Source organism: Pocillopora verrucosa, chromosome 10 (assembly GCF_036669915.1).
Source record: "Pocillopora verrucosa isolate sample1 chromosome 10, ASM3666991v2, whole genome shotgun sequence".
In the NCBI taxonomy this organism is placed as follows: Eukaryota; Metazoa; Cnidaria; class Anthozoa; order Scleractinia; family Pocilloporidae; genus Pocillopora; species Pocillopora verrucosa.
Window position 1 is genome coordinate 5,561,749 of NC_089321.1, and position 15,250 is coordinate 5,576,998.

Genomic DNA, 15,250 nt, shown 5'->3' on the forward strand with positions numbered 1-15,250 from the left:
AATATACATGAACGAATTTCTTTCCTCTGTTCCGATTTATGTAACTATTATCCAGAAGATGTAGGGCATAACATTTATAACCATTTATAAGAAAATTATTTTCTACCGAGGAATGTGTTCCGACCCCTCTAGAGGCTCTTCCTTGCTTGGCGCTGAACGTCAACGCTCTACAAAATTCCTCGCTGGCTCCAAGAAAGTGGAAAAAACTTCCATGGAGCGTTCAAAGATTCGTAAGACAAGACATGTAAACCTTCCGAGCTTGATAAATTATTGACTATAAAAATTGATGGGAAGATAATACAGATACAGCTGTTGCCTCAAGAAAAATCTATCAAACGTTGAGATTTCTCCTTAAGATTCGAGTATTTAGCTGTTTGAATCAACCTTACTATTGTTACAGCTTTGAGGCATTTTCATCTCGATTGACGGGAACTGAATGATTGTGATGAATTGTTGGTGAATCCAATTAGGATCCTGTTGGCTGGATCTCAATTTAATAAAAAAGGGATCCCTTTGTTAATTATAGCTTGTTATATTTTTCTAATATTTTATATTTTCTTCATGCTGCGTACAAATTGAGAATAAATCAATATAAAGAGTGGCATGTGTGATCATGTGTTTATTTTCCCAACTTGACGAAGGCGCTTCAAGACAACATAGAGTTATTCAAACATGCTCTCAATTTTATCATAGTCCCCAGTGGACAATTGTGATAAATTTTTCAGGTAGGTCCTTGTAAACTATAGAATAGTCATTTGGCTTATAGCTTTAGAGAAAGTCTCAAATTATGGTATTTTCATGAGGCTAGAGTACGTCAAGTGATATGAAGTATTGATCAGTATTGTGCTTAAGCCTATAAGAGTTTGAATTTTGTCCAGAAAGTAAGGTTATTCTCTTGGTACCGCCTCGAGGAATAAAGTGAAACTGATTTCCTTCGGTCTGATAGAAAGATGTACAATATGTAAGTAAAAACATTTATACATATATTTCTTATAATCTAATCGATAAATTGTGAGTTAGAACTCCGACACAGTTTACCGGATTTACTAACCAACTGCGTGTTATACGTGTGGAAAAAGGCAACAACTATTGTGGTGATTTAAGAAAGAGAGGGACAAAATAAATGAATTATTTATTGGCTTGGGGTCGGTCCATAACGTGAAAAACTCTGCCCTCGGCCACTGCATTTTGAAAACCTCGCTCACATTTTTTTCAATGTGCCTCCCGAGCGGCAGATAACATATCCATCTTGATTAAATTGTTGAGCATTCATCAGCAATTGATTGCCGCAGGAGACTTAAACACTACAACAACAAACAACTTCAACAAAATCTCAACAAACTGAGCTCAACGCGTCCTTGCAGGACATCGAAAAAAAACTGGAACGACTGCAAAGGAGCAAAGAGTGAGAACGATGCAATTTAGACGATGGTAGGGTCGAGATGAAACGGTGATCCCCAGTCTATAGAGTACTCCGATGTGCGTAGACTGCTTAAATGGACTGCAGTCACATTTTAGGGTCAGCTGGCTCACAAGACTCGCCCGACATACAACACCTTTGTGATTCTGATAATAGCAGTGACCTCCACGCAAGTTTTTGGAACGTCAGTCTCCGTTCCTGCCAACTGTCCCTTCCCTTTTTTCTTTTTTTCTTTGATGGTCCTCTCTGTCACGCCACCTATCTTCCAGACGCCAATAATTAACAATATCGTGTATCACCGATAAATCAAAATCCTGCCCAAGTTTAAGGTCTGTACGAATTTGGGTTCATTGCTTAACCTACCACAAGAAATACATAAGGCTTCGTATGATGCCTTTAAGAGCAGTAGAAGTGTGACTGTCTGTTATTTTGGGAACTGGCAAAATATCGATCAGAATGAGCTAGGGCCTATCAAGTTTCACTTTTCTCGTAGGTCTCCTCACGCAAAGGTCCTCCAGAGGAACTTTGCTCCCATTCAATGGCGAGAAGACTTTCAACCAGGAAACCATCTATACAAATCTGCCTGGTGTTATGTTAATCTCCTCAAGCCCAGCATCGATACTCATTCGGTGTTTTGATTCAAAACTTCGATGTAAGATCAATTACGTGCTAGTCAAGGTGAGTTTTATTATAATCGATACTAAAAGCGGAATTGTTCAAGCGTGTGATTCTGCTACAGACCTGTCCGTGATTAACAAGTAAAATGAGCCAAATTCACAACTTTTCTGTGATAGCAAACTTAAGGGTTTCGCAGTAAACTGATGTCAATGGAGTCTTAAATTCTTCCATCGCCAATCATCATCGAATGAAATAGTCGCGTGTAAATTAGTTAATGTCGGTCTCCATTGCCGTAATCTTCGAAACGTTTTTAAAGTAGTCCAGTGAGGTTTCAGAAAGGTTAACCAAGCATAAATGGTCAGAAACTGAAAGTTTCGCTGAGACTGGTTCGGTCTTTCCAAAGGCTTTCTCTAATAGGTAAAAGTATAAAACCGTTTTTAGTTTCACGTAACACACCGTAATCCAAAATCAGAAGTACACACATTCGTCAATAATTAAAGATCTTAATCAGATGAAGTTCATATGATCGAAAATGACCAAAATGTTTCAGCGATTTCATTTAGAGCCTTTTGAGGAGACAAATATAACTCAGCCGGATATTGCACTCTTGTACTATTGCAATATATTTCTTTATTTTTTTATCCTTTGTCATTTCCACGCAAAATGTTGTTGTTTACTAAAATGGAGATGCAAGGTAAAACATTACATAAACTGGGCTTTAGGGTGAAAAAATTTTTTTGTAAGGGCGAATTCGACAACATATTGAAGGATTCAGTGTAAACTTCTAATACAGTCCCCGAAGAATATCAGCGGCTGGGTAAGGAGGGAAGGGGAGGAAGGGGGGAGGGGGGGTTGGTGGCGGCCGAGCTGAAGCTGAGGGGAGCGGGGTAGAGTCCCTTACGAAAACATCTCTAGCTTACCATAAAATTCGTTCGCAAAACTACATCATCTCGTCATAGACAGTAAATGATGTTGCAATAATAAAATAAAAATTGTACTCCCAGATTTGCAGGAATCTCTGAATTCTCTTTAAAGGCTCACATATTGAATTTTATTTTATTTTTTAAAAGATTAGTCCGGAAAACTCACAGGGTTCATAGGAAATTTTAGATTATCTAAAAATCATAGGCATTTCGCTGCTTGATTCAAAAGCCTAAGAGAGCCAAGGTAAAAATGATCAAGTCTCAAGCTTGTCAAGAACTAGGATCAAAGAAAGAGTTTTGTCATTATTTTTGTTTAGGAACATGTCGGCGAACTAAAAATCAACGAAGTAAGAGGTTTAGAAAGAACTCTTCCCATTAAGGTTGTTGTATGGCAACAGAATAAACAGAAAATTTGAAAAAAAAAAGGGCTTATTCAAGGTAGCGCCCTTTATTTTAAATTATCGAGCTACGTGCTCTCCAAAAAATTTTCTAATTACAAGGAAGTGCGAAGGATGTGAAGTAGAAGTAACTAGGAGTTATTTTCATTTACAGTCACCTTAAAAAGTAGTTGCACCTTAATCAGCATCGTAATCGCGTTTATTATTTGGTCGAAACGACTCTCAGCCCATAACCCAAACATGTTTAACGATAAAATACTTAACGAAGTGCCTTAGAATAACGTTTCGGTAGAAGCAGAAGAAGCAGCAGTAGTTACTGGCCGAAGTATGAAAGAAGAGCGTTAGTGCCTCTTCATTGCGTGATTTGCTCCGAAGCTAGTTTCTCCGACATTGCATCTTATAAATGAATAAGTTTTCATGTTTTTACTTTGTTTTCTTGTCAGTTCGTTGTGATATTTACTCTTACTTTTAAAGACTGTTGTGATTACGTACTTTGCCTGTGGTTTAACAGCAGCCAACCGAAATGCACTCTGAAAGGAAAACAAATTGTGCTGTTCAGGTTAAATGGTTCTCGTTGCCCGGTTTCCAGATAAGAATCTTTTTTGTTCGAGACAAAGAAGGCTTATTAACATGTTAGGGAAAGGATAAAGAATAAAGAATACGGTCTGATTTGTTTTATATTCAATTTATCCATAGAAAATATGAGCGGTTAAGGAAGATGAAATTCGTTGTACCGGTCGCAAGAAGGATTCCTTGCGGTCCTGTCGCTTTCAACAAATCATGCCTGACCTTTCTACTGGTGATCGCTTTACTATTTTTTTTTGTAACGTTTATGTACGCCTCCAGAAAGACAAGTTCTGCCCAGCTAGAATTCTCTAGTCGTCACGGCGCTATGAACCAGTTCGTCTCTCCACACCATTTACAAGTTGAGCTCACTTCGACGAGGAATTTTGAAATCCCTATAAATGCAAAAAAGGCAAAAATTATTATTTTGTCTTACCCAAGGTCTGGATCTTCATTCTTAGGCGACATATTTAATCATCATCCTGGAGTTTTTTACTTATTCGAGCCACTAATTACGGTACAAAGACGTTTCAGCAGAGATTCGTTATTCGAATATGACTTCTCGTCTTCTTCCTATCAAACCGCAGCGAATGAATTCCTAAGTAATGTTGTGAGATGCAACTTTGAAAGAAGTAATTTTACCCGCTACATTAGAGAAGCCGAGCGCAACAAAAGCTTAGCACTGAAGTCTTCCCCGTTTTGTTCTCAGGATGGATCATGCAAAAAACTCAAACCAAGGCAACTTGAATATGTCTGTCGAAACAGCTACAGCGTTTTTGCCGCAAAAGTGTTGTCACCCAGAGTACCAACCTCCTCTGACTGGATAAGAACGTTTTTACAAAGCTGCAGCTCTGTCAACAATGCCAACCAATGTAGAATTTTTCATTTAGTGCGCGATCCGCGAGCTGTGGCTTATTCTTTAAAGACTGTGCACTTTTTTAGGAGGAAAAAAGACCAACAACGTGAATTTTCGTGGTTTGTGAAGAAAATGTGTCGTCAAATGGAGTTAGACCTCAGCGGTATTTCGACCCTTAAAACTTTATTACCCAGTGGATACCGGTTGATTCGGTTCGAAGACCTCGCTGGGAATCCCTTTTCAATGGTGAGCGAGCTTTACAAGTTTGTCGGCATGGAAATGTCGGATGAAGTCAAACAATGGCTGTACGAGGCGACAAAAGCTGGCAATGCCCACAAAGGAGCCTACGAAACCATTCGCGACCCAAAGGAAGTTCTTGAGAAATGGAGAAAGAAAATGAGTCCTGCACAAGTGAAAATTGTTGAGGACCATTGTGCAAGAGTCATAATACAACTGAATTATTCACTGACTTAGAAGTGTATATATGTCCTTAGCCAGGTAAGAAAATAAATTAGTATAGGTTATCGTGATTTCGAGTGAAATTTGGGTGAGTAACAACATGATTTCTCATGCAATTTGGTTTTAAAAAGCACGAGTAAATTTTTCGAGACGACAAAATTGTACGAGCCCGAATTTATAAGTTGTTATTTACACCAAATTGCATGAGATATCATGTTGTTACATGTGAATAATTTACATGAAAAACACATCAAAGAAAGTCAAAACGGACGAAATTTTGCAGCGCGCGCTATTTGTAATTTGCACTCATGTTACCGTATTTACCCGTGTATAATGCGCGCCTGTGTAGAATACGCACCCTAATTTTTGACCTCTTTTTTCCGAAAAAAAAGATTTCATGACAAATACCAAGAATTAAAACTTCCATTTTTTCACTTAATTAACAAGAGCTGGGAATTCATCAATAATATGTTTACAACAATTTCTAACTAGTTGCTACTACAAATATCGAACGCACCGAGCACCTATTTACAAGCTTTTCTATTTAGTAACAGTCAAACGTTTTATAAATGTTGTAACTTGAAGTCCTTACTAATAAACCTAAATTCACAACTTGAATTATTATCATAACAGCCGTTCATAAACATTATTTCTACTCACAGTACTGCTGGTAGCTTGAATATAATTACTGCATTGCAATTGCGTGATTTAAGTACAATGTTCAGTGTCTTTAAACCGACTCACAGTCCGATTCGAATAGGTTTTCGATGACTGAATCCTCAAGTTCATTAGTGATCTCAGTTGAATTGTAAACCAATTCATCTTGTGATCCATTCGAATTGTTTGTGATCCCACACTTCAGAGAGAGGCAGCGATCATTTCTGATGGAATGCCTTCCTACGCTTGTGAAATATACGAACAGATCAGTTCCTCTGAAGCCTTTTTTGTCGTCCAGTAAGTTCGTGAATTCCATCAGCCATCCACTCCTTTCGGACTCCATCTCTAAATGGTTTGTTCAAAGATACATCGAGCGACTGGAGAAGGGAAGTTCGCGTTTGAAGGAAGTGTTCACAGTATCTGTCATGTGAGCTTCAAATGAGTCGTAAACAAGCAAGCTCTTTCTCCTCCCCAGGCCATCGATCCGTGCACTTTTACTTTCTTTGTTGCGTTTTTAACGTATGCAAATTAGGACGTGCTTAACAAACAATAGAATGCGTGTATAATACGCACCGCGATTTTGATGCTTGTTTTTATGGAAAAAAAAGTGCGCATTATACACGGGTAAATACGGTACATAAAAAATGCACTCGTTTTCAGCCAATCAGCCGCGCTTAATTTTTTCATGTATATTATTAATAAAAATACAATGGACAGCGTTGAAGGCGCGTTCTGATTGGCTAATCAAACTCCGAATATCCTTTGACATTCACCTCCAAGCAACTCGGGCGGGATTTGCGCCCGAAAATATTGTAATCGTTGCAGGAATAAATTAGTTTAAGTTATCTCTTTGTGCTTTGCTACCTCAATATTTTAGTATACACTGGAACAAACATTTACCTCGCTCCTTTATTTTCTCTTGGAATTACCAAGAAGACCTTTCCTTAAACACCTGCAGTCAGTCTCAACAATTTACTTGCCAGTGAAGTTAGGAAATGTCGGAAATCTCGATAAATTACTCGCCAATGCGATATCTTCCTTTCCAGTGGATATTATCATTACAATTACATAAAAGACCTTATAAAATTTAAAAAAAGTAAAAGTAAAAGCATATCACATTGTGAATTTCTCATTGCTATATAACGCGGTTGTCATGAAAATACAATTTTACATCCGGGTTTTGTATTCGCGCGCTGTTGCCTGGCGACCAAATTTTATGTCAATTTATTGTCTTTCCTACAAGGGAATTTTTTAACATATAAGTTCGCTTTATCCTCTCTTGGTTACGTTCTCCATCAAAATGCAGACCAGAAAACATGTTTGCGCTCCACACCGCATACATAGACAGGCGTGTTTACGTGAGAAAACTCTCGGCAGCACGAGCTCCATACTGAGAGGACTTCTTGATTTCGTGCTGCGTTTAAGAAAGCATCAGTCTTCTCTTCATCCCTTGTATATTGTTTGTGAAGTCGTCAGTAGGACATCATATCTAAACCTTTGTTATTTTAAGGTTCTCGTCATACCAAAAGGGTTTCAGTTGATGTCAGCAACCGGCTAAAATGTCATATAACAGCCAACTCATTTTTCACTCACAACAGCCTAAAGGGTCGCATGAGCTCTCGAGGTCAAACAATAGAAGAGGGAAGCTATAGGAAAGAGCAAATGCCTCCGCTGCCTTTAGAAAGAGGAGGAAATTTAAACAGTCAACGAAAGGAATTTCTGAGTTTACTTTCTAATTACTGCATTCATTTTCCAGATATCAGAACTAAAAGTCTATTCTATACACTTAATATTCGACCCCATAGATCTGCATTGGAGTAGCATTTATATCAATCAAGAATTGAGGCGTAGTTCAGTTAGAGGAAGATGTTTCTGGGGTTCTTGTCGATGCGTTCTGGAATTCGATGTTTCTCAAGTTATCGCTATTTTAAGCGTTTTATCTGCAGAAACTTTAAAAATTTTTATCAGCGCAAGGTTCAGATCTGTGAGTGATTTCTTGACCTTGGAGCTTACCTATGAATTAGTCGTTACTACTTGAGATTGTTTATTGCAAGGTTACAAGTCCCGCTACCTCACATACAAGCGCGTATCTTTTGTTAATAGTAGTTGAAGTTGGATTTTGTAGTGACATTTTAACAACAGGGCAGTGGTACATTAAATAAGAAGATATTGTGATCCGATACACCTGGTACCCTTCGCTCAGCGAGTTTGTCTAAAGCTATCTTCCCCCTAACTTCACAACAGTAGTCTTTAAATAAGAAAACAACAACAGTAGCAACAAAATATTGTCCAACTTCAGTAAAGAACTGGAGCAAACGTAAGCAAAATCAATGTTGGAATTCAACGAAATGTCCGACGGAAAGTAAGAAATCGGCATGGACGACGTGGACTACAGGCTATTAATGGATCCGTTAGCTTTCTAGGTAAATTAAGCGAAGCAGAATATTAATAACCTATACACAACTTGATACAATGTGCTACTGCCTCGACCCTAAGCTGAAGCTATCACGTAACACGGAATAAGTGACCACTATTAACCTAATTATTCTATAAATAATAGAATTTTTAAAATCTTGACGTTCAAGTACCACAACTTCCTCTTTATGTCTTTCATCAGCTGTGATATTTACTGGCACGACGCAGACACCCAGAGCTGTACCGAAGGGCGCCCCATCTGATTCAACACGGGGAATGGTGTTGTCTAACGGCTCTTGAAGACTCCTACGGCTATTTGTAACATTTGTGGATTCGGGTACACTGCCTTGGCGTGGTGTGTCCTTGCTAGGGTTTTCCCATAATGCATGCGTGTGGCCACTTGATTGCTTGTGATCAATGGAGTTAGTTGAGCTGGTTGTCTTTATGGTTACACGAGAGACATTTTCGTTACTGAGGTCTTCTGTGTTTGCATCATCTACAACAGAATAATTAAGAATAAGACATTGAATATCTAACCCACAACCCATAGTTCCACAAGTTTGTAGAAGTTAATAGCAGAACAGCGTATGAGACAAAAACGCGAGTCAGGAGTTTAATTTCTGACCGTTTTTGGTTATGTCTTGAAAGAAATAAACTAAGTTTTTGGTATCTCTCTAGCGTATCCTAAAACAATTATTTACCTCAGTGACGGTTAAAATGGTGAAAATTCACCTTCACCTCGGTGAAAAATTGTTTACAATTAGTATAGACCACACGGGCGAATACCACTTTTCGCGCAAGCTGATTGGCTAGTTCGGAAGTGGTTAGCAAGTACTGTTCACCTTCAAGCAGCCGAAGGCATCTTCTCATGGAGATTTCTTGAATCTGAGACGGAGTCAATTAGATTTTCAAATATCAAATTCCTTAAAATCGCGCGTCAACAGTTTAATTTCCAACAATTTTGGTTTCTGTGTAGTATATACAAAAACAATTATTCACCTCCACTTCGGTAAATAATTGTTTTAACAATTATTCACCGAAGTGAATAATATTTAAAAATAATGAACAAAAATACTTTTACAAAAATACTAGATTTGCATCTTCATACCACTCAAATCTATTAGGTGTACGTCGCCCTCTTGCAAACCAGCTTTAACCAAGATTGCAATGACATCAGGCCTTTGGATATTCCTCAGCATATCCACTAAGTGCCGGACTGTTTTTGCTCTTTGAAACATTATCTCGAGCACCCCATTCATCATTCCATCCGCACCATAGTAGTCTAAACTTTGTACTGTTTGAAAGCTCAGAGACATCTCGGCCGCCATGGCTTTCCAATTGTTTCTGAGGGGGCTAGGGTTGTTCAGCAACATAACAAGCTCGCTGAGAGTTGAACTTGGGACATCTTTCAATAGTTGCTCTGAATAACACACACAACCAATGTAAAATTAAAGCAAAAACAAACTAACACAACAACAACAACGAAAAAACAACAAACAAAAGAACAAAAAACCCCAAAGAATTAATAAAGGTGAGTATTCATATTTATCGTGATTCGAGGTAACTTATCTTTTTGCTTGATGTTTCCTCGATTTAAGATGAAAGATGCCTACATCCTTTCTTGAATAAGCAAAATTTTTCAATTATTGTTTATTCTACCCCAAACGCGCTTAAGTGTTACATTCAAATTACGTCCTTTTTGAAAAGTTCTAGAACACGCGGTTAAATTTTCTTGTGTATATATATATATTTATTGTTTTTTTAGAGGGCACGGTAACGAATCTTGCAATCTGATTGGTTCTTTACCCGGTCAGTATTTTCCTATCTCTGCCCACGGGCCACGGTAACGCTTTCGTGAATCGCCGGGTGCATCCTAACTTTCGTTGTCATTTTTCATAAATATACCTCGTTTTCCGGCTGGGCAGTATTTTTAAGCAAACACGTCGGTCACTACCTCAAGCCGATAAATAACTTTTGAATCCTCTCTTTTCTCTCTCTCAAATCACTTTGGTTGACAGAAAAATATTGGTTTAAGAATGAATTTGTATAAACAATATTGGTTGACAAGCGGCCTAAAAACCGTCTGCAATTAATTTTAATCGTTCACAAAAAGTACCCAGAAAGTTGAAACGTGAGGTATTTGGTTACAGTTAAACTGAACGATGGAACTTTCATTCATTTAATATCTGAATTTTCTCGAGCAATTTGTTCATAGTGAAATAGCGAGCGAAGTTTTAATTTAAGTTCTACAACTAATATACGCTCCCGGTGAGTCTTTCCAATTCCGTTCAATTTGGACATTTGTACCGTAAATTGCACAACAGAAATTGAAGGAATTTTTTTAGAAAAGGCCGCATTAAATTCCCTTGTGTCTCGTTGGAGTGTGCCGTTCGTATTTAGTTTTTGTGAAGCAAAGACCAGAGTTAAACACGCCATTACAGCAAACAAACGAGCAAACTCTCACAACTTCAAAATAAAAAAATTGAATTTGCTCACAATTACTTTCCTCGCCGTTTACTTAATGAACAGAGGTAAATCTTCGTACATGAATGAATGGTCGATGAGAGTGAGTAATACTTTCCGTTAGATCATTGACTGATTTTGAAGAAAATATTGTCGTGACAGTCCTTGCCAAACTAGTTCTGTTGGTTTTCAAATGTTCCTTCGCTTTTTTTTCTTGCGCGCTCTCTAATTGACAGGTGTCAGATTGTGACAGATACTTGTAAAAATAATGTTTCAAAGTTTGTTTGGAAGCCTTTTAAATCACCTTTATCGTTACGGAAATGAAAATGTTTCGCTGAGGCATCTCTCTTAAATTTGCATCACCTCTATTTCAACTACCATTTACTCACTCAAAAATTGTTCAGTTTATGGAAGATCTTGCCGTATTTACGGCCATAAATCATTCGCGTTCTTTCGGAAAGAATTTCGTCAAGTTTAAAAACAATAAATATGTTATTTACCGGCTAAGGGTCGGTCCGTATGGTGAAAAACTGTGACCTCGGTCTTGAAAATGCTGCCCTCGGCCTACGGCCTCGGGCAGTATTTTCAAGACCTCGGTCACAGTTTTTCACCATACGGACCTCCCAGCCGGAAAATAACATATATATATGCGACAAAACGTTTTCATTTGCTTATAGACTTAAATAATTTAATAAATGTCAGGAAATTGTGCTTTGACAGAAAAAAAAATAAAAGTAAGATGTTCAGTTTTATGCAAATAAAAGTTTCGAAGTTTACTTCGGTTGCGTCCAAACAGTTTTTGTAAGGTCAATGCCTTACAAAAATGTTAGTAATTTCGAGTTACATGAATTTGTTTCCAAAAATGCAAATCTCATGCAGCAACCAGACAAAACTGTCATGTTATACGTTTACAAGTTAATATTAGTCTTTATATTCTCCGCACTTTTTCTTTTTACATTTCTTCTGGAATTGACAAGGAGAATTTATCTGACAATCAGGAGCATCTTAAATTGGTGATCATTTCCTTTATTCTCATGACCTTCATATTTGATTCAAGGATGATACTGTGAGGAGAAATTAGAAACCAGTCACTCTTAGAGGTTTAAGGGTTTAACGGTTTACGAAAACATTCTCACCGGGGCCTGTGATTCTTTCTGTAGTTGTTCTTACTGATGGACCGGTGGAGTAGCTTGCTGTTACAAAAAAAAACAAAAAAATGCTCAGTTTTTCACATATCTGACATTTATTTCTGTTTTTGTTTTCGTTTTGTATTATTATCAGTATTTTTATGAATATAATCATAATCATTATATTCATCATATTTACTACTAACATTGTTAGTATCATTTGGAATATTCCTACATTTTGTTTGCTTTTTGATTTGTTTTGTTTTACTTTTTGTCTATTTTAGAATCAATAGAGATTGTCCAAACCAAGTAACTAAATCGTAGTACGACTCTTTAATTCTTAGCATTACCTCTTCGCTGCCCGGAGTAACAAGTCATTCGCGATCTGTAACCAACATTTACGTTTCCCCCAGTAACGAATACTGAGTATTTTCCTTGTGTTGCTAAAAAAAAAAATAAAAGGCAAATACAAATATCAGAAGAGGGCTATCGATTAATGTAGCGTACAAAAAAGCCCTCGTTACTGGAGCTTCGGCGCGAGCGTTTCTTCGCCCGCGGGAAAGTGGGAAGCCTTGAACAACACGAACCAACGAGGGGTCGATCCTCGAAGGGTCTAACATTATTAGCGCCAGACTCCCAGCTAATCTCTATCCGACTCATCTGAAATTTTCCCTTGGGAGGAGAAACTTGTGTCTATCAGCGTTAATGATAAGGGCTGCTCGCATGCTACGATCAATGAAGTTCGTTCAAATTTTATGGTTACACTTATAGTTTTCAGTTGTAACGCGACAATTCGTTACAACAGAGAGGCTTTCCTCAAACAATGTAGTAGTGTTTCCTTTAAGGAAGAAACTGAAGCAAAGTGTTTTTTTTTCTACGCCTAGCTGTGTATTCTCATGATTTGCGTGGAAAGCCTCTTTCGATTAAAAAAGTCTAGGAAGTATAAAGCAGCATCAGTGTACCTTGTAGGAGCCCAGCCATCAGCTTTGTCAACACTAGGAGACAAAATTGTAATACAAGTGGCATGAATTATACTTTTAATGTACATGAAAAAATTACGCGCTTCTGATTAGCTGAAAACGAGCGTATTTTCATGTAACGCGGGTGCAAAGTTGTAACGTGAGTGCAAATGTCAAATAGCGCGCCTAAGCTTTCGAAATTTCGTCTGTAATGACTTTCTGCGATGTCTTTTCGTGTACACTATTGACAAGTAATAACATCATTTCTCTTACTATTAATTTGGTGTAATGAGCACTTGACAAATTTTCAAAGACTACAAATTGCACTTGCCTTACGTGCTCGGGCAATTTTGCTGTCTTTGAAAAATGTATTCGTGCTTATTTACATCAAATTGCACTCGTAAGCATGTAATCACATGTAATTATTTTGTTTTGTGTTTATTATTATTATCATGCCGCTCATTGAAATTGCTTTATTAGAAAAATGTCCGTTTTCAAACACTATTCTAACTTTGAATAACCAATATGGCTGGTGAAAGTTATTATCCGACAAGACCTTATTGGGAAGTTTGTCGTATCTTACTGGTGAGGATATTGATAACATCGTTCCCGCTTTTGCGACTCTTTTTCTTTGAGAAATCAGTGGATTTGCGATGCTCAGCACAAATAGAGAAAATTTGTGCAATGGACCAAGCCTATTCCAACGCACTTACTATTTAAGAATTATATTATGACCTCGATAATTCTATTGAGGTGATAGTTGACGAGAAAGGACGTGGACCGAATCAACTATCACGCATATAAATTTCGCAGGAATAATCTAATTTTACAAAAGAAATCAGTTAATCGAAATTAACATCGCGACAAGTTCGTGTTTTTATTTTATTTTGTTTAAATTCGTACACTATCAGACTACTCATTCAACATGAGATAGACCGCGAGTAGCGTAGCCAAACAAATTGCATCGTCTGTCATCGAACAGAAGTTCTGAGATCTATGCTATTCCTGTGTTTATAATAAATGATAGCAGACCGATAAAGTACCGTCCTAAAAAAGCTTTAATCATCGAATCAATTCCGGCTTGAACTACTTTCACTTTCACCACCACAGTTAAAAGTAAGAAATCTGTTACTGCTTTGAAAATCATAACGCAAAATGTAGTTGCGAGAGAAGCATTTTAATCCTCTTCTTTTACGGAAAGAGTTTCTTTGGCAAGCAAGTCACTTTGTCTCACTCCTACCGGTAATCATGCTGTTTAACTGGCCCTTAAATTATTTATTCCCATTCTTTAATTATGCTTTTTGGACGTAGATCAAAATAAACAGTGGGTTATAAACTTGTAAAGAAGATGCGTCGCGGATACGACGAATATAGAAAGTGAAAATGGCTATTTTTAGTAATCCCCTGTCGCGATATATGAAGACGTTATAATTGCAATATAAAAGTTTGTTCGCACAATTGTGCATCTTAAAAATGATGAAACGCAAAGACCTAAAACAGCAGAAAATGGGTAAAGAAGAACAGGAATGAAAAAAAAAATATATATTTGTGATCAGTACTTCGAAATCAATCCGAACTATTAGGGAAACTGTAAAACTCGCTTTCGTGATCAATTTAAATAACACTGAGTAGACTTTGCTGCGCGATACCTCAGCCTTTTGATGATCTCAGTCATGGCTGACATTGGATAGTTCTAAATCTTGCTTCAATTGTTTGAAGTCAAGAGGAAAGTTTGCAATTTCTATCACGAACGATAAGTTATAGAAACAAACTAATATCAACATATTCGAACAGTAATAAAGGTTTTTGTTCATGACACTTACGTATTTAAAATACGATCTTTACACTTGCAAGTCCAGCACTGTAGGTATAGAAATAAGCCCAGCTTTTGGCTCGACTAGGACTTAAAAATCTCTTCTTTCTCTCACATATATATGGTAATTTTATTTTTCCTAATCTGTGAAAAGACCTTTTTATCCTCTCATTTCGAAAGTGCAAATGGGGAAAGCCCTTTGAGTTGTCATTTGTATTTTTAGCCTTAAAATGCCTTCAGACTTTATGTAGCCAGGCGTGGGCGAACTAACGTTTTTCGACCTAACAGAATCTTTCAGTTTCAAAATCCTGAGTGAAAATGGAATATTCTCCAGTGTTTTATTTCAAGACATTCTGACAGTTAACGTCATTAATTCTTTGTCTGTATGTATGTGTGCATGTTTCTATATATTGGCTCATATTGTAAGCGCTAAAGTTGCACATAATGCTGTTAAATTTAACCTTCTAGCCAAAACTTAAAAAAAAGTGTTGTATCAAAAAAAAGTTTGAAATTTACATGAGAAAGTGGATTATTCATAGTTTGCTACCCCATTAATTCTGTTTAAAACTTTGATCTCA

At 37.3% G+C, this 15,250-nt stretch overlaps 2 protein-coding genes across 2 annotated transcripts; one reads left to right on the plus strand and one right to left on the minus strand.

Moving 5' to 3' along the window:
• The first annotated feature begins 1,970 nt into the window (after nt 1–1,970).
• On the plus strand, nt 1,971–8,713 carry LOC131773381 (carbohydrate sulfotransferase 1-like). The gene is made up of 3 exons (XM_059089363.2): nt 1,971–2,098; nt 4,056–5,277; nt 8,513–8,713. The coding sequence occupies exon 2, from the start codon at nt 4,078–4,080 to the stop codon at nt 5,251–5,253; it is 1,176 nt and encodes a 391-aa protein (XP_058945346.2). The 5' UTR covers nt 1,971–2,098; nt 4,056–4,077; the 3' UTR covers nt 5,254–5,277; nt 8,513–8,713.
• Nucleotides 7,627–14,785, minus strand: LOC131773382 (uncharacterized). The gene is made up of 6 exons (XM_066173278.1): nt 14,683–14,785; nt 12,863–12,895; nt 12,251–12,343; nt 11,910–11,966; nt 9,419–9,730; nt 7,627–8,806 (listed from the first exon to the last, which is right to left on the minus strand). Exons 2-6 carry the CDS (start codon nt 12,879–12,881, stop codon nt 8,373–8,375), a joined length of 915 nt encoding a protein of 304 aa, XP_066029375.1. The 5' UTR covers nt 12,882–12,895; nt 14,683–14,785; the 3' UTR covers nt 7,627–8,372.
• Nucleotides 14,786–15,250: the final 465 nt, after the last annotated feature.